The 22,112-nt window shown below is 35.3% G+C and overlaps 1 protein-coding gene across 3 annotated transcripts in view; it reads right to left on the bottom strand.

The window, feature by feature from the left end:
• The window catches only part of ZDHHC21 (zinc finger DHHC-type palmitoyltransferase 21), a 75,499-nt gene that overhangs the window by 34,250 nt on the left and 19,137 nt on the right, over nt 1–22,112 (bottom strand). For all 3 annotated transcript variants that reach the window (XM_061425265.1, XM_061425266.1, XM_061425267.1), the window contains 2 exons: nt 18,489–18,600; nt 16,198–16,336 (listed from right to left, as the gene is read on the bottom strand). In XM_061425265.1, coding sequence (XP_061281249.1) covers nt 16,198–16,336; nt 18,489–18,600 — 251 coding nt within the window. The remainder of the gene's footprint in view (nt 1–16,197; nt 16,337–18,488; nt 18,601–22,112) is intronic.

Here is a 22,112-nt window from a genome sequence, read left to right as displayed (position 1 = left end):
TCATTTCATATTTATCTCAATTTCACACTATTCTTGGCTATTCTTGCCAAAAATAAACTAAATACATATTTCCAGAAATTGTATTCATTCTAAAATTTCCACACTAAATGACTCTATATAAATATAGAGTAAAGCCTAAATCATTTTTTAAAATAGCAATAAATAATTGAAGTACTCAGTATACTTTAAGATTGATTATATAAGAAGATTAAACTAAATTATAAAGAGAGTTATTAATACTCAAAGCTACCTGCAACCAAGTCCTCTAGCTACTTCTATTCTTTGTTAGCCAAAAATCTATGCAAATAACTCCATGGCAAGGTTCTATCTGACATCAATCCCTAGCAACACTATTAGATAGGAGCTAATTGGAATAATAATAAAGCATCTTCCTAGCAGAAGAGTTGGCTGGACTGCTAAACATTATTTATTTTCCTCTCCTGAATACTGGCAACATGTCCTTTATTGAAATTCTCTCCCATCCTTTCCCACTTCTGCCACTTACCCCATAGCCTTAAATGCAGTTAATATATTAGTTTTTGCCCTTCATATAAAAATAGATACAAAAGAATCAACTAGAAATTATCTGAATCTACTTCATCTAAAAACAATTTAAAAGATGTTACTTCAGAAATGATTAGTTGCATAAACTCTATGCTAATAGTTACAAATTACTGAAGAAAGAAAATAATCTCTTATTTTCTCACATAGAAAGTATAGAGATAGTACTGCCTACAATGTGTGATTGTCAGCATGTACATATTTTTTAAAATATTTTTAACTTTCTATAATGCTTTTATCACATGTATTTTGACAATCTTTACATTAGATTAACTACTAAAAATGTGCTGATTCAATTAAAAATGAAAACAGCCAAGTATGAATTTACCAATCAGGAGATTCAATAAGATTTCTCTGGAGATTTTGTGGATGTTTGACTATTTTTTAAACTGCTGAAAAATCTTCCTCAGGGAAAAGTGCAAACAGTGAAATAGTAACTTGATAAGTACAGAAAGAATACTCACTCAGGGACAGACAGAAATGGACCCAAACACACCTCTGCCAGGTGGGATAATTCTCTGCTTAGACAAGTTACTGGACCTCTCTGAATCTCAGTACCTTTTCTGTACAATGGGAACCACACTACTTATCCTCTCATGGTATTTTAAGAGAGTTGACATTTTCCACTAATTCAATTGTTACAAACCAAGCAAAATATACAGTAAAATTTCTGAAATAAATGAATGAAATATTCATGGATCAATAAATAATGAACTATAGAAAGCATACTCCCTAATTATAGTGATATTTTCCCTCATATTTAATTAAAATGTTATAATTTTCTAATAACAGTTTTGGTAAACAATTAGCATACAATAAGATCAACTACATTTTTGTAATTTATTCTGTAAATAAACTACATTTTTATAATTTAACAAGATGCCAAATGACCAGACATTTGCTTATAAACATTTAAAATTTATTTAAAATGTAAAAAATAGTCAAATACAGACTCTGACCAAAGAAAATTTATTTTCTTTAATATCTGTCCATTTTATTAATTTAAAATGCCAAATTGCTCCCCAATGTAGAAGTTTTAAAATCTTTAAGATGATTTTCATTCCAATCATACTTAAAGGAAGACATTATTTTCAAAAGGATTTTAAATAAAAAATAACATTATAGTCACATGATAAATACAAATGATGGTTGAATTAATCTGACATCTAACATTTGAAAAACTCCTACAAATATCTCCAAGTTTATAATTTTTATTAATTTTGGATTCTATGATTCTAACTGAAAATATTTTATTTATCCCCATTTATTTAGAAAGACACCTATTACTTATGTTTCTGCAATTTTCTAAATATGAATTTTTGTCTTAATATTACATGAGAATTTAGAGATTTTTTAGTTACTATTCACAAAGAAGATGGTAATACTAATTCTTCTTGGGTTTGTAGGCCTTCTTTAGTATAAGACTTAGGCTATAAATCAATATTTACAACACAAAAATAAATCCTGATTTGGGGCACTGATTCACAGTGAATAAATTTCTTGTCTTCCTTTTTTCTTATTACCCCTTTCTCTAACTAAGGGATATATTAAAGCATTTCCTTAAAACTTCACATAGTAAAAACACATAAATCCTTGAAGCCCATGATAGGTGGATATTTTAAAAGTAAAGATTAAGAAGAAATCTAAAAAGCATTAAGTTACTCTCAAAAACAAAGGGGTTATTACAAAGCTATTAAAACAATCCAGCAGAGAATGTACTTTCCTGAAAAGGCAAAGCCAAGAAAAGAGAGAAATGGAAGAAAATCAGGTTCCAAACCCTTTACTTCCCAGAGTTTGTGAACTGGCCTGCTTTCTCTCAATTCTTTCTTTCCTGTGCATTTAACCGATAATCTACCAGTTTTCTCCTAAATACAGGTTAAGTAACATCACCACAAGTTTAAAAGTGAGTCTTTTTCTCTTCTTTAATGAATACTTTCACATTTAAGAAAAAGAAAAAAAGAAACAAAAACCTAAGCAAGAGTTGTTAACACTTTCTTTTCCCACCTAGAGAATAAGCACTCAGCTTTAGAACTGAAGATGGTCTAGAAAAGATATATGCTGCCATCTATCTACCTGAAGGGGCATAAAGAAAATACAGACTAAAGCTTTCACTTCCTTTGGCTGACAGAATACAGGGTCAAAGACCACGGCATACTTTGATTGTACTTTTTCTCCACAAGAAAGAAGCACAGTAACCAGTAACACGATCTCCAAAGATAATTAGGGATATCTGGGGATCTTTATACCACAGCCCAAATAACAGAAAGAACAGCAAGTTTTATGAAGAAGGTTTCTGATACTATCAAAACAACTTTACATACAAAACAAAGAGCTGGATATACCTTTTTTGTTTGTTTTAGAGAAAAATGAGTCAGGCAAGGGCTTAGGAAAAAATGGACGGGGCAGGATTGTTTGAAGAATATTCCACTATAAAACACTACTTTATAAAAAACACCAGTAGTGATTTTTGTACTGAAATTACTGGTAGTTTTCTACCTTTATAGAAAATATGATAAATGTCATTACCAAAATAATAATAATAATAACCTGCTATAGTAAGGAGAGTTTTCTATTATTTAGACTTAAGAATATTTTCTATAGAGTTTATCAGTATCTTAGAACAAATGTGACCTTAAAACCAATTTCCAATTAACTGCCTCAAGCCTTTTAGCCTTTTGTTATTCTCTTGTCCAGCAATGATTTCCTTCGTTTCTCCATCTGGTTTAACTCTACTGATACTATAAAGTCCATCACCAGCTTAATTCTCTACAGTACAATAACAGCTCTCAAACCTTACAGTTACAGGAGCATTCTTTTGTACAACTCCAAAGGATACTGTTTACACAGATTACGATATGAGGGCTGTCTCCTGGAGTTGTGCAGTCAGGAAGCAATGATAAAATCACTAGGGAAGAAATTTTTAAACAAAACTGTATGCCAATGATACTTATGAAAGAGGAGATTGTATGAGAATAACCCTACCAATAAGAACACTACTAAAAATCAGATAAGACCCAATTAATTGGTAAATAAGCAGCTGACTGAAGACACTGAGAAGCAGCCAAATTAGCCAGGACATAAACGACCAACATCCCAGAAAAGGTAGAAATGCACTAAGGTGAGTCCTACATCCCACAGTTTTTTACCTAAAGGTAACTGTCAACTCATAAACAGGACTGTACAAAAGGTCAAGCAGAAGTGGAGGCTCAGAGCCGTCTACACTCCCCCAGCGCTGGGAAACAGCACAGCGGAAGCCACTGTACACAGTGAAGTTTCCAGATGAAAAAGCCCTGAAGGGCTACAACATAAGAGAACGGAGAAACGGAAACTAGTTCTTCATGAAGACAAAACCCAAATCGTAAGCCCTTACAAAGTCTCAACAAATGTTGTAAATTTCATCTTCAAAATAACTGCTGTATTAAGACCACTGTTCTGTTACTTAGCCTTAGAAATATTTATTACACAAATTTTTGGCTGGATCAAGATGAGTCCTCTCTTACTGACTGCCCACAAAGACAAGTAAATCATATCTTGAAAAAGAAAGCATCAACCAGGTGCTTTCATCAACCAAATGCCTAGTATCTAACAAAACTTATCAGATGTATCAGAAAAAAGGACAAATATCTGAAACTAAAAGAGAGAAGAACAAAGTCAACAGTAACAGACTCATAATTGGATTTCAACACTGAAGATATCAGACACAAACATTAAAAGAACTTGCATTAAAATGTTCAAAATTTAATGCCAAAAGAAGAATTTCACCAGAGAAGTGATCTATGAAAAAACAGAAATTCTAACAGTGAGAAATATTGTACAAAGCCAGTATTAACCAGATGTAAAAACCAGTAACACTAAAAGTATAGACCCATATATCTGATGAACAAAGATGTAAAGTTCCTCAACAAAATATTAGCAAGCCAAATTCAACAATATGTTAATAGGATCACACACCATGATCAAGTGGGATTTAATTCCGGGGATGAAAGATGCTTCAACATCTGCAAATCAATCAATGACTGATTGTATCAATACACTACATTAATCAGATCAGACCAGATCAGTCCCTCAGTCGTGTCCGACTCTTTGCGACCCCATGAATCGCAGCACGCCAGGCCTCCCTGTCCATCACCAACTCCCGGAGTTCACTCAGACTCACATCCATCGAGTCAGTGATGCCATCCAGCCATCTCATCCTCTGTTGTCCCTTTCTCCTCCTGCCCCCAATCCCTCCCAGCATCAGAGTCTTTTCCAAAGAGTCAACTCTTCGCATGAGGTGGCCAAAGTACTGGAGTTTCAGCTTTAGCATCATTCCTTCCAAAGAAATCCCAGGGCTGATCTCCTTCAGAATGGACTGGTTGGATCTCCTTGCAGTCCAAGGGACTCTCAAGAGTCTTCTCCAACACCACAGTTCAAAAGCATCAATTCTTCAGCGCTCAGCCTTCTTCACAGTCCAACTCTCACATCCATACATGACCACAGGAAAAACCATAGCCTTGACTAGACGGACCTTTGTTGGCAAAGTAATGTCTCTGCTTTTGAATATGCTATTTAAGTTGGTCATAACTTTCCTTCCAAGGAGTAAGCGTCTTTTAATTTCATGGCTGCAGTCACCATCTGTAGTGATTTTGGAGCCCCCAAAAATAAAGTCTGACACTATTTCCACTGTTTCCCCATCTATTTCCCATGAAGTGGTGGGACCGGATGCCATGATCTTCGTTTTCTGAATGTTGAGCTTTAAGCCAACTTTTTCACTCTCTTCTTTCACTTTTATCAAGAGGCTTTTGAGTTCCTCTTCACTTTCTGCCATAAGGGTGGTGTCATCTGCATATCTGAGGTTATTGATATTTCTCCCGGCAATCTTGATTCCAGCTTGCGTTTCTTCCAGTCCAGCATTTCTCATGATGTACTCTGCATATAAGTTAAATAAACAGGGTGACAATATACAGCCTTGACGTACTCTTTTTCCTATTTGGAACCAGTCTGTTATTCCATGTGCAGTTCTAACTGTTGGTCCCTGACCTGCATACAAATTTCTCAAGAGGCAGATCAGGTGGTCTGGTATTCCCATCTCTTGAAGAATTTTCCATAGTTTATTGTGATCCACACAGTCAAAGGCTTTGGCATAGTCAATAAAGCAGAAATAGATGTTTTTCTGGAACTCTCTTGCTTTTTCGATGATCCAACGGGTGTTGGCCATTTGATCTCTGGTTCCTCTGCTTTTTCTAAAACCAGCTTGAACACCAGGAAGTTCACGGTTCACATATTGCTGAAGCCTGGCTTGGAGAATTTTGAGTATTACTTTACTAGCGTGTGAGATGAGTGCAGTTGTGCGGGAGTTTGAGCATTCTTTGGCATTGCCTTTCTTTGGGATTGGAATGAAAACTGACCTTTTCCAGTCCTGTGGCCACTGCTGAGTTTTCCAAATTTGCTGGCATATTGAGTGCAGCACTTTCACAGCATCATCATTCAGGATTTGGAAGAGCTCAACTGGAATTCCATCATCTCCACTAGCTTTGTTCGTAGTGATGCTTTCTAAGGCCCACTTGACTTCACATTCCAGGATGTCTGGCTCTAGGTCAGTGACCACACCATCGTGATTATCTGGGTCGTGAAGATCTTTTTTGTACAGTTCTTCTGTGTATTCTTGCCACCTCTTCTTAATATCTTCTACTTCTGTTAGGTCCATACCATTTCTGTCCTTTATCGAGCTCATCTTTGCATGAAATGTTCCTTTGGTATCTCTGATTTTCTTGAAGAGATCCCTAGTCTTTCCCATTCTGTTGTTTTCCTCTATGTCTTTGCATTGATCGCTGAAGAAGGCTTTCTTATCTCTTCTTGCTATTCTTTGGAACTCTGCATTCAGATGCTTATATCTTTCCTTTTCTCCTTTACTTTTCTCTTCTCTTCTTTTCACAGCTATTTGGAAGGCCTCCCCAGACAGCCATTTTGCTTTTTTGCATTTCTTTTCTATGGGAATGGTTGATCTTCTCCAAGGACACAGAAAAGCACTTGACAAAATTCAATATCCATTCACAATAAAAACTCAACAAGCCAGGTATAGGGGGGAACGTATTTCAATATAATAAAGGCCATATATGACAAGCCCACAGAAACATCACACTCAATAAAAAGCTGAAAGATTTTCCTCTAAGAGCAAGAATGAGATAAGAACAACCATTCTCATCATGAATATTCAACACTGGATATCAAAACAATTAGGCAAGCAAAATAAATAAGATATTCAATTAGAAAGGAAGAAGTAAAACTGTAAATTATTATAAATTTTTGTAATTATAAGTAAAATTATTGGCAGATTACATAGTAGTAAGACCGGGAGCTGACTGTGGCTCCGATCATAAACTCCTTATTACCAAATTCAGACTTAAATTGAAGAAAGTAGGGAAAACCACTAGACCCTCAGGTATGTCCTAAATCAAATCCCTTATGATTATACAGTGGAAGTGAGAAATAGATTTAAGGGCCTAGATCTGATAGATAGAGTGCCTGATGAACTATGGAATGAGGTTTGTGACACTGTACAGGAGACAGGGATCAAGACCATCCCCATGGAAAAGAAATGCAAAAAAGCAAAATGGCTGTCTGGGGAGGCCTTCCAAATAGCTGTGAAAAGAAGAGAAGCGAAAAGCAAAGGAGAAAAGGAAAGATATAACAATCTGAACGCAGAGTTCCAAAGAATAGCAAGAAGAGATAAGAAAGCCTTCTTCAGCGATCAATGCAAAGACATAGAGGAAAACAACAGAATGGGAAACACTAGAGATCTCTTCAAGAAAATTAGAGATACCAAAGGAACATTTCATGCAAAGATGGGCTCGATAAAGGACAGAAATGGTATGGACCTAACAGAAGTAGAAGATATTAAGAAGAGGTGGCAAGAATACACAGAAGAACTGTACAAAAAAGATCTTCACGACCCAGATAATCACGATGGTGTGGTCACTGACCTAGAGCCAGACATCCTGGAATGTGAAGTCAAGTGGGCCTTAGAAAGCATCACTACGAACAAAGCTAGTGGAGATGATGGAATTCCAGTTGAGCTCTTCCAAATCCTGAATGATGATGCTGTGAAAGTGCTGCACTCAATATGCCAGCAAATTTGGAAAACTCAGCAGTGGCCACAGGACTGGAAAAGGTCAGTTTTCATTCCAATCCCAAAGAAAGGCAATGCCAAAGAATGCTCAAACTCCCGCACAACTGCACTCATCTCACACGCTAGTAAAGTAATACTCAAAATTCTCCAAGCCAGGCTTCAGCAATATGTGAACCGTGAACTTCCTGGTGTTCAAGCTGGTTTTAGAAAAAGCAGAGGAACCAGAGATCAAATGGCCAACACCCGTTGGATCATCGAAAAAGCAAGAGAGTTCCAGAAAAACATCTATTTCTGCTTTATTGACTATGCCAAAGCCTTTGACTGTGTGGATCACAATAAACTATGGAAAATTCTGAAAGAGATATGAATACAAGACCACCTGATCTGCCTCTTGAGAAATCTGTATGCAGGTCAGGGACCAACAGTTAGAACTGCACATGGAACAACAGACTGGTTCCAAATAGGAAAAGGAGTACGTCAAGGCTGTATATTGTCACCCTGTTCATTTAACTCATATGCAGAGTACATCATGAGAAATGCTGGACTGGAAGAAGCACAAGCTGGAATCAAGATTGCCGGGAGAAATATTAATAACCTCAGATATGCAGATGACACCACCCTTATGGCAGAAAGTGAAGAGGAACTCAAAAGCCTCTTGATGAAAGTGAAAGAGGAGAGTGAAAAAGTTGGCTTAAAGCTCAACATTCAGAAAACGAAGATCATGGCATCCGGTCCCACCACTTCATGGGAAATAGATGGGGAAACAGCGTCAGACTTTATTTTTGGGGGCTCCAAAATCACTGCAGACGGTGACTGCAGCCATGAAATTAAAAGACGCTTACTCCTTGGAAGGAAAGTTATGACCAACCTAGATGGCATATTCAAAAGCAGAGACATTACTCCGCCAACAAAGGTCCGTCTAGTCAAGGCTATTGTTTTTCCTGTGGTCATGTATGGATGTGAGAGTTGGACTGTGAAGAAGGCTGAGCGCCTTAGAATTGAAGCTTTTGAACTGTGGTGTTGGAGAAGACTCTTGAGAGTCCCTTGGACTGCAAGGAAATCCAACCAGTCCATTCTTTTTTTTTTTTAAACTTTACATAATTGTATTAGTTTTGCCAAATATCAAAATGAATCAGTCCATTCTGAAGGAGATCAGCCCTGGGATTGCTTTGGAAGGAATGATGCTAAAGCTGAAACTCCAGTACTTCGGCCACCTCATGCAAAGAGTTGACTCAATGGGAAAGACTCTGATGCTGGGAGGGATTGGGGGCAGGAGGAGCAGGGGACGACAGAGGATGAGATGGCTGGATGGCATCACTGACTCGATGGACATGAGTCTGAGTGAACTCCGGGAGTTGGTGATGGACAGGGAGGCCTGGCGTGCTGCAATTCATGGGGTCGCAGAGAGTCGGACATGACTGAGCAACTGGACTGAACTGAACATAGTATTACATATAGAAAACCTAGAGACCACCAAAAAAGTGTTAGAACTAATAAATCAAACCATAAAGTTGCAGAATACAAAATTAATATACAAATATCATTCACGTTTCCATCAACTAATAATAAACTATCAGAAAGTTAAGAAAATAATCCTATGATAACCGTATCAAAAAGAATAAAATACTTAGGAATAAATTTAAACAACAAGGTGAAAGATCTGTTTGGTGATGAAACTTATGAAAGAAATTGAAGACAACTAATACATGGAAAGCTCTTCAAGGCTCACAGATTGGAAAAATTAAATACTCTTAAAATGGCCATAATACTCAAGCAGTCTACAGAGTCAATGCAATCCCTATCACAATTTTGACTTCATTTTTTTCACAGAAATAGAACAAATAATTCTGTGTATAGAACCACAAAATGTCTCAAATGACCAAAGTCATCTTAAGAAAATCCAAGCCGGAGGCATCTCATTTCTTGATTTGAAAATACATTACAAAGCTATGACAATCAAAATGGTATGATACTGACATAAAAAGACACTGAGACCAATAGAACTGAACAGGCAGCTCAGAAAAAGAAGACAAAAAACATTCTTACATGGTCAATTAACTTATGATGAAGAAGCCAGGAAGAGTCAACAGGGAAAGGACAGTCCCTTCAATAAACGGTCCTCGGGAAACTGGACAGTAACATGTAAAAGAATGAAACTGGACCCAGACTTTATACTACACACAAAAATCAATTCAAAATGAATCAAAGACTTGAATGTAAAACCTGAAACCATAAAATTCATGGGAGAAAGGGTTTTGGGTAAGCTCCATTACACTGGTCTTGGCAATGATTTTTTGGATTCGACACCAAAAACAAAGTTACCAAAGCAAAATGAACTAGTGTGCCTACATCAAACTAAAAACCTTTTGCACAGCATAGGAAGCTACCAACAAAATGAAAAGGCAACCTATGTGATGTGTAAAAATATTTGCAAATCATCTCTCTAATATGGGGTTAATATTCAAAATACATAAAGAACTCATATAACTCAACAGAAAAAAAAAAAGATTAAAAAAAATGGCAGAGTACTTGAATAGACACTTTTCCAAAGATATACTGATAGCCAACAGGGAAATGAAGAGGTACTCAATATCACTAATCATCTGGGAAATCCAAATCAAAACCCTGAGATATCACCTCACACCTGTTAGATTAGAATGGCTATCATCAAAAAGTAAAAGGTAAGTGTTAACAAGGATGTGGAGAAAGGGAAACCCTTTTGCACTGTTGGTGGGAAAGTAAACTGCTCTAGCCACTATGGAAAGCAGTAAGCAGACCTCTCAAAAAATTAAAAAGGGAACTATCATATGACCCAGCAACTTTACTTCTGGGTATATATGCAAAGGAAATAAAAACAGAATATCAAAGAGATATCTGCACCTCCATGTTTACTGCAGCATTATTCATAATAGCCAAGATATGGAAGCAACTGAGGCATCCATTAATGGACGAATGAATAAAAAAGATGTTTCACACAGACACACACACACACACACACACACACACACGATGGAATACTATTCAGCCATGAGAAAGGAGGAGATCCTGCTATTTCTGATAACATGGATATACCTTGGTGGCATTACACTAAGTGAAATAAGCCAAACGGTATCACTTACCTGTGGATTTTTTTTTTTTTTAAGTTAACTCTAGAAACTGAAAGTAGAAAAGTTCCCAGGGGCTGGAGTTGGGGTAAAAGGGAGAGATAGGTAAAAGGGTCCAAATTTTAGGTGTAAGATGAATAAGGTCTAAGGACCTAATATAAAACATGGTAACTACTGTTTTATTACCATACTGCACAACTGAAATTCACTGAGAGAGAAGACTTATATGTTCTCATAAAAAAGATTAATATGTAAGGCGACAGATGTATTAACTAGATGTGGGAATTCTTTTAAAGTATATGTGCTGTGCTAAGCTGCTTCAGTCGTGTCCAACTCTTGGCGACCCCATGGACTGTAGCCTGCCAGGCTCCTCTGTCCATGGGATTCTCCAGGCAAGAGAACTGGAGTGGGTTGCCATGCCCTCCTCCAGGGGATCTTCCTGACCCAGGGATCAAACCCAGGTCTCCCGCATTGCAGGCAGATTCTTTACCGGCTGAGCCACCAGGGAAGCCCTTCAAAGTGTATACAAACATCAAATTATCATAATGCACAATTTAAGTATCTTATAAATTTATACATTAATTATGCCTCAACAAAGCCAAAATAATATAAATAACTAAATCATAAAAGCAGTTAGAGAGAAAGACACATTACTTCAATGAATGAACTATAAAACAACTGACTTAACAGCAGAAATGATGGAAACCAGGAGACAAGGAAATAGTATCTTTTAAAACCTGAAAACAACTCTAACCTATAATTCTATGCCAAGCAAATAAATCATTCAAAAATGAAAGAGAAATAAAGACATTTTCAGGTGAACCAGAAACTGGCAAAATTTGTTTCAGTACATTTCCACCAAAAGGCAGGAAAAAATATTCTCAGAAAGAAGCTTAGAAAACTTATGAAGTCATGAAGGATCAACAAAGCATCAATATGTCAGTAATTCTAAACAAATACTGACTTTATATAATATATGTATTATAACACATAATTTATAAATGAAAATTAAATCTTATCGTTATGAGTTTTATTTCTACATCTATTTTATGCCCCACAATACCAAAAATGATGATGATAGGAGGGGTTCTAAAGCTACTCCATTTATTATCTTGGTAATGTTTAAAGTACCAATTTATATTAAACTTCAGAAAACCAAGGAAGAATGTTTTGATCTCTGGGAAAACCATTTTTAAAAGAGTAAAAGCCTCAGAAGGGATATGTTGGAAATTTCTTTTACTTGAAAATTTCAAAGCAGATAAGAAAAGGAGAAAAATGGAAACAAAGAACAGAGGGGTAAAGTAAAAAATAAACAGTAGAATGACAGGATTAATATCAGTCTAAATAAATGAAATAGACCATTTCAATTAGAAGACAAAGATTATCAAACTAGACTTCAAAAACAAGAGAAATATTTGGTGTCTACAAGACACAAAGACAACTGATAAAGGTTGTAAGTAAAAAGTTGAAAATACTAACCAAAAGAATAATACAGCCAAATTAATAACAGAAAACACGACAAAGCAAGAATAATTACTGCAGATAAAAAGGTATAATTTATAATGATACCAGAGTAAACTCATTAGAACAGTATTAGAATTCTAAGATTGTATATACCTGGTGTGTCACTTCAGTCGTGTCTCTTTGCAACCCAAAGCACTGTAGCCCACCAGGCTCCTCCGTCCATGGGATTCTCCAGGCAAGAATACTGGAGTGGGTCACCACACCCTTCTCCAGGGGATCTTCCCGACCCAGGGATTGAACCTGAGTCTTTTAGGTCTCCTGCATTGGCAGGTGGGTTCTTTACCACTAGCGCCACCTGGGAAGCCCTATGTACCTGGAAACATAGCTTTAAATTATCAACATCTTAATCAATGAAATGATTAGAATTCATTTCAGTGAATGCTAAGTACTATTGAATATTCATTTGCCTTCAGATCCTTGGAATATTTAGGGCTATATATTCCAAGGATCTGAAGGAAAATTCAATCCCTGGGTCAGGAAGATACTCTGGAGAAAGAAATGGCAACTCACTCCAGTATCCTTGCCTAGGAAATCCCATGGACAGAGGAGCATGGTGGGCTACAGTCCATGGGGTCGCAAAGAGTCGGAGACGACTGAGCAACTAACACACTAGTAAGTTTAAGTAGGTTAAAGACACCAATAATAAACATACTATATAAAAACAGTAGTAGTCAAACAAAATAGTCTTTTCTTATACTGGATAACATTATGGTAAAATTCTCCTCTCCATTACCTAACTTAAAAATATTATGAATCACTTCATTCAGAAAATACACCATAAACAGGGTTAAAACACAAAGGATTCTTCAATAGGATGCCAAATGCTCTCAGAAATATCATAACATAAACCCTTTGGGTTTCAATTTCATTATATCTAACATGAAGGTAATTATAAAAACATCCTACTTAATACAACAAGGATACTATAAACCTTGAACAATTCCTGCTCAGCGCTACTAGCTAAAACTCTGTCAGGTCCCTAAAACTATCTGTAATTTATAGCTATTACCAAAGTAGCTTTATTACAACCAATATGATAGAGTTAATTATTTGATTTTCATCTGGTTATCCTACTAACAAAAATTTTAATTTTTAAGAATTTTTAAATTATCTGTATTGTTTCTACAAGTGATTGCTCTAAAGAAACTCAGGTTTGAATTTTTAAAACCCAACTTGTACTGCCTTTTTATATTTTCATCCTGGACTTCACATTTCTTAATAAACCTTTACTACGCAGCTAGTCTTTCGTCAGTATGCATGTAAATACATGTCTATGTATATGTTTCTAAGTATATCGTATCATCTGTAATCAGTTTTTCCATTTTAACAAAAAGGGCTCTTTCGTCTAAGTGATATTAATTTTTCCAGAGTTTCTATCTTTCGTTTGGAGAGACAAATCAGTTTGTAATTTGTAATGTCTTAATCCTTCACTTAAATATTACCATTATATTCTTATTTGAGTGTTGGAACTTTTTCATTCTGTCATTGATCTCCTAGTAATATTGTTAAACAGTCTGTTAAATGTTCATAAAATTAAAAGGGCAAAGAAAATCTGTTCCCTTCTTCTGAGAGCTTTCACCAAAATCAAATGTAACATAAATTGAAAATCTCTTATCTCCCAAGAACTTTTACATGTGTTATCTCATTAAATCTCATTGCTATTCACATTTTTCAAGTGGATATTATAATTCAGAAAGGTTAAAGGATGTGTCAAAGCTTATACTCACAGTAAGAAAAGCCAGGCTTAATTCTAGGTGTGTCTATTTATAAAATCAAGATCTTTCCACTACCAGAAGCTGGTAAATGCAAGATAAAAAGCCCGATACCTAATCTTTTAGGCTTATCAGGACATATGCCTCTGTCACAGCTACTTAGCTCTGCTGTTGATTACAAAGGCAATTGAAAACAAAACATAAACAAATGAGAGTAGCTATGTTTCAAACAAAACTTTATTAATAAAAACAGGTAGCGGGTCAAATTTATCCCAGCACCCATACTGTGCCAATCCCCCCACAGTGCCACGGTGCATTCCCTCCTCGAGAAACTCTACTAGCCTTTCATTAATACCACTAGATTCTACCTCTCTCTCCATTCTTAAAACATTCTGATCTTAATCTTACAGCTACATTTTTATTTTAAAGCTCTTATTAGGCTCAATCTATTGAATATTTGAAACAGGTTACTTGGAAAATACATATAACCTTTTACATGTTCTAACTACAATACCAAATACATCAGAAATTAATCTATTATTGAGATTCAAACCCAAGGAGTCTGGCTTTAAAGTCACACTCACATCTAGGCCACCTCACATGGTGTAGGAATTATAAGAAATGACACGTGCAGAAAGCACTTTGCTAACCCTAAACGACTCTTTAAATATTAACTGCTGTTGTTTTAGGGCTTCTGATCTGGATGCTTTGAGTGACCATTTTTTTGTACCTGGTTTTATCAGAAAGTAAAATTAAAATATAAGAGAGCATAAAAAAGAAATTCATCTGTAAGATAAAACATTTCTAAGACTATAGTATTAGTATGCACTAAATTCTCAATGTGATAAATGCCAAACACCTATATTTACAGTTCTCCCCCTTAAACTTTTTTGAGTTATTTGCATCTAATTTTAATTGCTCATTCTGCATTTAATACGTAGAATTACCTTGACAAGGCCCACTAATATATGCAACCAAGCAACAACAGTAAATATCCTTTTAATTACACAAAATGATCATGCGTACAAAAAAGATCTCTAAATACACAGAACTCAAAGACCTTCTCTCAACTGTTTCATTATTACAAAATTTAGTTGTATGTGCCATCACTAAGCTTGTTATTTTTAATGGAAAAGACTTAAAGAGTATAAAATGACTTAAATAGGAAATAAAAAAACACCCTTCTTCATCAGAAATTCTATTCCTCTTCCCTGTCTCCTTCCCTATCTTGCTTCCTGTAAGCACACATACTTTCTCTCTCTCTCACACATACACCCATACACAGTGCATTCTAAAAACACAATCTAAGTCAAAATGGCACACAGGATCAGGCTGAAATACAAGTTCTACAAACAAAGCACAAAAGATACAATTCAGAAAACACAAACCCAGATTCAAATCCCAGTCTACAACTAAAACCAGTTGAATAATCACTTCCTAGCTTTGTGCCTTCGGTAACTACCTTATTTAACCACTATTAGTCTATTTCCTCATCTATAAAAAGTGGAGGAAAAATCATACCCACCTCATGTGATTGTGGTGAGCATTTAAGGGAGAATTAAAATCACATGTCCATAGCACAGTGCTGACAATACAGTCAAGACTTAAAACTCCTGGTTGATGCTATTACTACTACTACCTTTAACACCACCGTTCTGGGCAAATCTTATTAACATATATTGTAGTTCCTCTACAAAGTGGGAAAAGCATTGCCTCAAATGGATATATAACAACAACTTTTTAAAGCATCTGCAAATTCATCTTATCACCAATGTTAAACGTTGGAGTTGGGGTGCGGGGGAACGAATCCTTTTCTTAAAATGTTCCTTTGAGAACTTTTAAGAATTAAACAAGTCTATTTTTACTCCTGAAAAGAAATAAGAAGCTAACCTCTTTCACTTTGCTTTTCATTACTGTAGATTTAAAATGAAAATATGTATACATTGAGAGATCTAATATGTCACTTTTTAAAGAACTTGACACTAGCAAGTAATCATAAATAGATTTGGTTAAAAGGCAATATCAGAATAGGTCCATTTTCTCAATTCCAATACATTTTAAAACGCACCAATTTGAGGGTTTATGTTCATTACTCTTGTTTTCGATTTTCTACACTTTTAAAAGCACCGCATGTTAATAACTATATACTACAGCTGTTCTAACAGTAATGGATATAAACATTTCTTACCAAATTACGCTTTTTTAGTGGAAGAAAGTAATAATAGTGGCAGAAAGAAAACATCAGTGCGTAGCAAGTAAGAAGTTCAGTGTAGAAACACAATTGCAGAAAAAGCCAATGGTTATCTTCACCAACACAATTGTTAATCCTGAAGAAAAAAAAAAAGGAAAAAGAAAAAATATTTCAAACTTTAATAAGATGTTAAGTTTAGGATGGTAAAACTAGATATAAGCACAAACAACTTCTTAAGTGCTTAAGTTCATAGAGATAAGCCAAATCCACTCGAACCTAAAAGCAAAGAGTATATAAGAAAAGACATGACATAAACACGCCATCTCACATTTGTAAAGCACATTCTACTTGTCAAAGAAGTCCTGTATATGATTCCCCATTCAACTCAACAACAAGCCAGCGAGGCAGGAAGAACAGATGGCAATCTCCTTGCTTCACTGATACAAAAGAGGAACAGAGGAGTTAGGACAATTGCCAGAGGATGTACAGTTAGGAGAGACCGTGGTCAAGAGAACAAGAACCCTCTTCTGTACACTGCTCTTTCACTGTAGCATTCAAGCTATGGAGATCAAGTTGAATGATATGAAGCAAAGTAACTTAAGCCTGCCATTCTGACACACTGCTAAGCATTCACAACTTTTCTCACTTTTACAGTCTAACCCTTGGTGGCTGAAAATAAACATATATTCAAAAGTATGTATAAATTCTTAGAGCTACAAATTATATATATATATTATATATATAACCCCCAAAATTATATAATATTGAGTTTTTCAGTGTGAGTGATTATCACTTACCTGAATACTTCACACAGCTTTTAAAAGCAAACCCTATTGCTATTGTAACTGTAAACAGATCATTGAAGTTTATAAAATCATTTGAGAATTAATCTGAATAAATTCCAGGCACATTTTTAAAACACCAACTGTATGTTATATACTAAACTATCTTGTGATGGAATTTTAAACCTTTTTACATAGTAACACAGTGCTCTTATTTTTTCTGAATTTCAAGAAATTATCTTCTAGTCAAATAATCATTTTATAGTGAAAACCATCTTCCCACTAAAAGCTTGCTGATAACTTGTGCTATCAAAAATAAAGGAAGCTCTAAATGATTAGCATTACTAGACAAAACTAAAATTTACCCTTGAGACAACCTCAGATAAATGCAGTTATAAATTTAAGAAGATTATTATGTAGCTAACTTTGTATACATGTGTGTATAAACATAAATATACATGTATATAGATATATTTATAAAGTGCTACACCATACCAGTTTAAATATTTATGCAGAGATCCCATGCTAGAAAAACAGAATTAAATACAATATCTTTTCACAGATTTTTGTGACAGCTTTGAAATGAGATACAATGCAGAACTCTCACAGCATGTTTTCAAATATTGTTTCTCAACTGAACATTTTCTTTAAATATTACAAGAGAGCCCCCTACTGACCAAAAATGTTGGCAGTCAGCAGAATCAACTATCACTTTTTTTGCTTCTGCTGCTGCTGCTGCTAAGTCGCTTCAGTCGTGTCGGACTCTGTGTGACCCCATAGATGGCAGCCTACCAGGCTCCTCTGTCCCTGGGATTCTCCAGGCAAGAGCACTGGAGTGGGTTGCCATTTCCTTCTCCAATGCATGAAAATGAAAAGTGAAAGTGAAGTCACTCAGTCGTGTCCGACTCCTAGCGACCCCATGGACTGTAGCCCATCAGGCTCCTCCATCCATGGGATTTTCCAGGCAAGAAGTACTGGAGTGGGTTGCCATTTTTGCTTCTAGCTAGCATGTAATATTAATCCCTATATCCAACACAGAACACTGAAAAAAAGGCTGAAAGGAAGTGAAATGAGGTATAAGGTATATGAAATGTTACTCTTTAATTAAATTGGAAGGGAAATACAAACAATGAGATGTATATGGTTTACATTACAATTAGAAACAATAACAGCTACTATATTTAAATTTAAGTACTATCTATATGTCTTATACTATACTAAATGCTTTACCTATACTGCCTCATTTAATAAGACCACTTTAGTTCTTTTGTATATTTGGGTGCATGTTAATTTTCAGTTTTCTGCTCAAATATCTCCTTGTTAGAAAAATCTCTGAAAAAATGACCCTGGGAGTTGATAGAACCATATGATCAATTAAAGGTCTCCTTATAAAAAGGCTTTCTTAAACTGTATAACTCTGATATAACCTTTGTTTAAATCTGCTAAGTACCAAGATCTATTTTTTACTACATTTTTTTTTTCAAAAGTGAATTATTCATTTCTTACCATGGGCAGTGATGATCCATTCTCCTAACACAGTGGCCGCAGCGGCTGCAGTGATGGGAACGCTTCGGTCTCATCAAATTACACTTGTTACACAATTCCCAGAACTCCCTTTCTAGAGAAGGAAATTAAAATTCATTTAGTAAAGGAACATGAGTAATGTTGAAATTTAGCAACAAGTGTTTAGAAGAGTTATAGGAAGTCTTCGAGACATGTGCCTAAGTCTCTATTGTAAATGTTTGCCGTAAACGTTGCTTCTCTATTCTCTGCATGTTTTATTTTGTACATTTCTAATTTTAAATATTATAAAATAAGACTGTTAACAGTCAAACTAAGGGATAAAAATACAGCATATTTGGGTTTAAGTATATTGCTGTAAGTAAAATCTAATGACAAAACTCTTATTTAGAATCAAATTATTACGTTAAAACAGAATTTTATTGAAACAAGTTAATTTCTAGAAATTTATTATCTAATGGTTCTAAAGAAGAGATAATGCTGAGTACTGGTTTCATAGATTAGTAAGTCAAAATCAACTGCATAAACAGAGACAGCATCCCCCCAAACTTCCCACACAAAACCATTTTTTGAATGGATTTATTTGGGAATATTTATGACAAAGGGATGGAAAAACAGTTCAGATGCATTTAAGAGGTACTAAAATAGTTTCAGAAGTGAAGAAGATTACAAGAAAATTACTCTTTAATGGAAATAAAGGAGTCCTTTACAAAACTCTATCCTACCACCAAGTAAGTTTCCTCTAGTCTGCTGTGAATGAGCACACAACTAGGCTTGGTGCTAAAAACATGAAGTTTACAGGAATAAAGGAAAAAGTAATTTATTTCCATTAAGAACTGCTCTAGCTAGAGCCATTAAAAACTCTACGGGACTGTCATCTACCAAGACAACTGTTATACAGAATATATAATCTTAATATCTCTTGACATGGAATTTTACCTTTATAACAATTCTGAAACTTTGTATCACTTATGGAAAACTATACCCTAACCTCACTAAACCTCACTAAAATGAACCTCACTAAAAATCAACCTAATTTCAATACTCCAAATGAATATTAGTATATGCAAAGTGTGACCGAGCACACCTTAGATAGTCACTAAATCCTTGCTAAAACATGACAAGTTTAATTTTTTTTAATGAAAGATTCTAAACATAAGTAACAAAAGAGAAGAGTACATAGTTTTCAATTTTTTAAAAAGATACCCTACTTTAATTCCATTATTTCTAGTTTAATGACCAGAAGTAAGATCAATATACTGGAATTTTATAGTAAAGTGTTGGAAAAACATTCTGCTACAAACATCTCTGGAGAAATCAATAAAGCATGAATAACAGCTATAACAAATTAATTGCTCTCAATGAAAGTTGAGATATTTTTTACATTTAAAATATTTCATTTTAAAATAAAATTCTCTTCCATTTCTTACTTACAATTCTTATTTTAATGAAAACATACTACATGAGAGAGCAACAATATTGAAGCTTAATTTAGGTACAATTAAACTACTGTTATTTAACTGTTGGTGAAATAGAAACTCATTTCATATGTAGCATAATACAATGTCACATACATATCACTTTTTTTCCCCAATTAACTAGATGTTCCCAAATATCCCAAGGTTAAAACTCTGAATTCACATATTTCAAGGAATATGTGAAGGTAAGCCCATTTTCATTGAAAGACAACATGAAAACTATGTTCTCAAACCAGCTCCTTAAAAAAATAAATATGAGGTATTCACTATTGGCAATTTCAGCATAATATTCCAAAGAATAAATCATTTATTTCATACTTAAAATGCTGTACTCTCAGGAAAAAAGAGAGAATTTGGCTATAGTCAGAGAAAGACTGTAATTCATTCTGTGGTGTAAACTATGGTTGGCAAACTACAGTCCACAGGTAAACCCAGGCCATCACCTGTTCTGGGGTGATCCATGAGCTTCCCAGGTGGCGTTAGTAGTAAAGAACCCACCTGCCTGATGTAAGAGATGACTGGGTCAGAAAGATCCCCTGGAGAAGGGCATGACAACCCACTCCAGCATTCTAGCCTAGAGAATCCCATGGACAGAGGAGCCTGGAGGGCTACAGTCTACAAAGAGTCGGACACAACTGAAGCGACTTAACATGCACGTGTGAGCTAAGAGTATTTTTAACAATTTTAAATGATTGACAATAACAATAACAATTTGTGGCTTGTAAAAATCTTGGAATTTAAATTCCATGTCCATAAAGAAAGCTTTATTTAAACACAGCCATGCCCATTCTTTTACATACTGTGTATGTTGGCTTTGGGGCTACCATGACAGAGCGGAGGAGTTGTGACAGAGATTATATGGTTCATAAAGCTAAAAATATCTATCTTGCACTAACGCTACAGTAGAATTTGCTGACCTATGGTCTGGACCATAAATTTGTTCAAACAAAGAGTTTGAGTCACTTAATGCTCAATTTAAGATACAAAAATCTAAAATGAAGATGCACATTTTATACACACAAGCACACACATTTATGTTTTTAGAAAGGAAAAAAAATCACTATTTTTAAAATTTGGAAATTTAAAGTATTATCTATGTTTTTTGCTTTGCAGAACAAGAAAAAAGCCATCCATCTTAACCTACCCTATGTATCCAGAAACCATTTCTAAGTCTTCTCCATTTTTTCTTCTTCAGGATTTATTCAAGTCCTAATAGGATCTTGGTGACTGATACATTCTGGTGTCTGATGATTACCTATAAGACTTTTGCACTACCCATCTAACAAAATAAAATAAAAGCCTATGGGAGACAGTATCTACCTGCTAATTTATGGCAGCTATATAGAAAGTTAAAAATTAAGATACATTTTTTAAAGGAAAGAAAAATCAAAACATAAAACAAAAGAAAAAAGGTAAAATCTATAAATGATCCTCTTTAATATAAGGTAAACAGTATCATCAGAGGAGGCAATGGCACCCCACTCCAGTACTCTTGGCTGGAAAAAAATCCCATGGACGGAAGAGCCTGGAAGGCTGCAGTCCAGGGGGTTGCTAAGAGTAGGACACGACTGAGCGACTTCACTTTCATGCATTGGAGAAGGAAATAGCAACCCACTCCAATGTTCTTGCCTGGAGAATCCCAGGGATGGGGGAGCCTGGTGGGCTGCCGTCTATGGGGTCGCACAGAGTCGGACACGACTGAAGTGACTTAGCAGCAGCAGCAGCAAACAGTATCATATGGTTTAACAGGGAAACTTATTAATGCTGTAATTGCATGAAAGACTATAAAGACAGATACAGTTTGGTTTGGTTTATCCCTCAAAAAGGAACAAATCACCTTCCATTTGAGTCTTTCGAAAGACTCACATATTAGGGGGACTTTTTTCAATGACTATATTTCAGATCACAAAGTAATGTTTTGGGGAGAAAAATATAACCTGAAACTAACAAAAATCAATACAAGGATTGGGTCTTTATTTATTTAGAGGTTTTCTGGCAGAACTGGTTGGCAATGCAAGAAATAAATGAACAAACAAAACAGAAACCGACTCAAGAAATAAAAAACAAACGAGTGGTTGCCAGAGGGAGAGGGGTGGGAGTGGGGCAAAATAAGTGAAAGGGACTAAGAAGT

This window comes from Bos javanicus, chromosome 8 (assembly GCF_032452875.1).
Source record: "Bos javanicus breed banteng chromosome 8, ARS-OSU_banteng_1.0, whole genome shotgun sequence".
Lineage (NCBI taxonomy): Eukaryota > Metazoa > Chordata > Mammalia > Artiodactyla > Bovidae > Bos > Bos javanicus.
The sequence above is the reverse complement of the archived record's forward strand: the minus strand, read 5'-3'. Positions and strand labels throughout refer to the sequence as shown.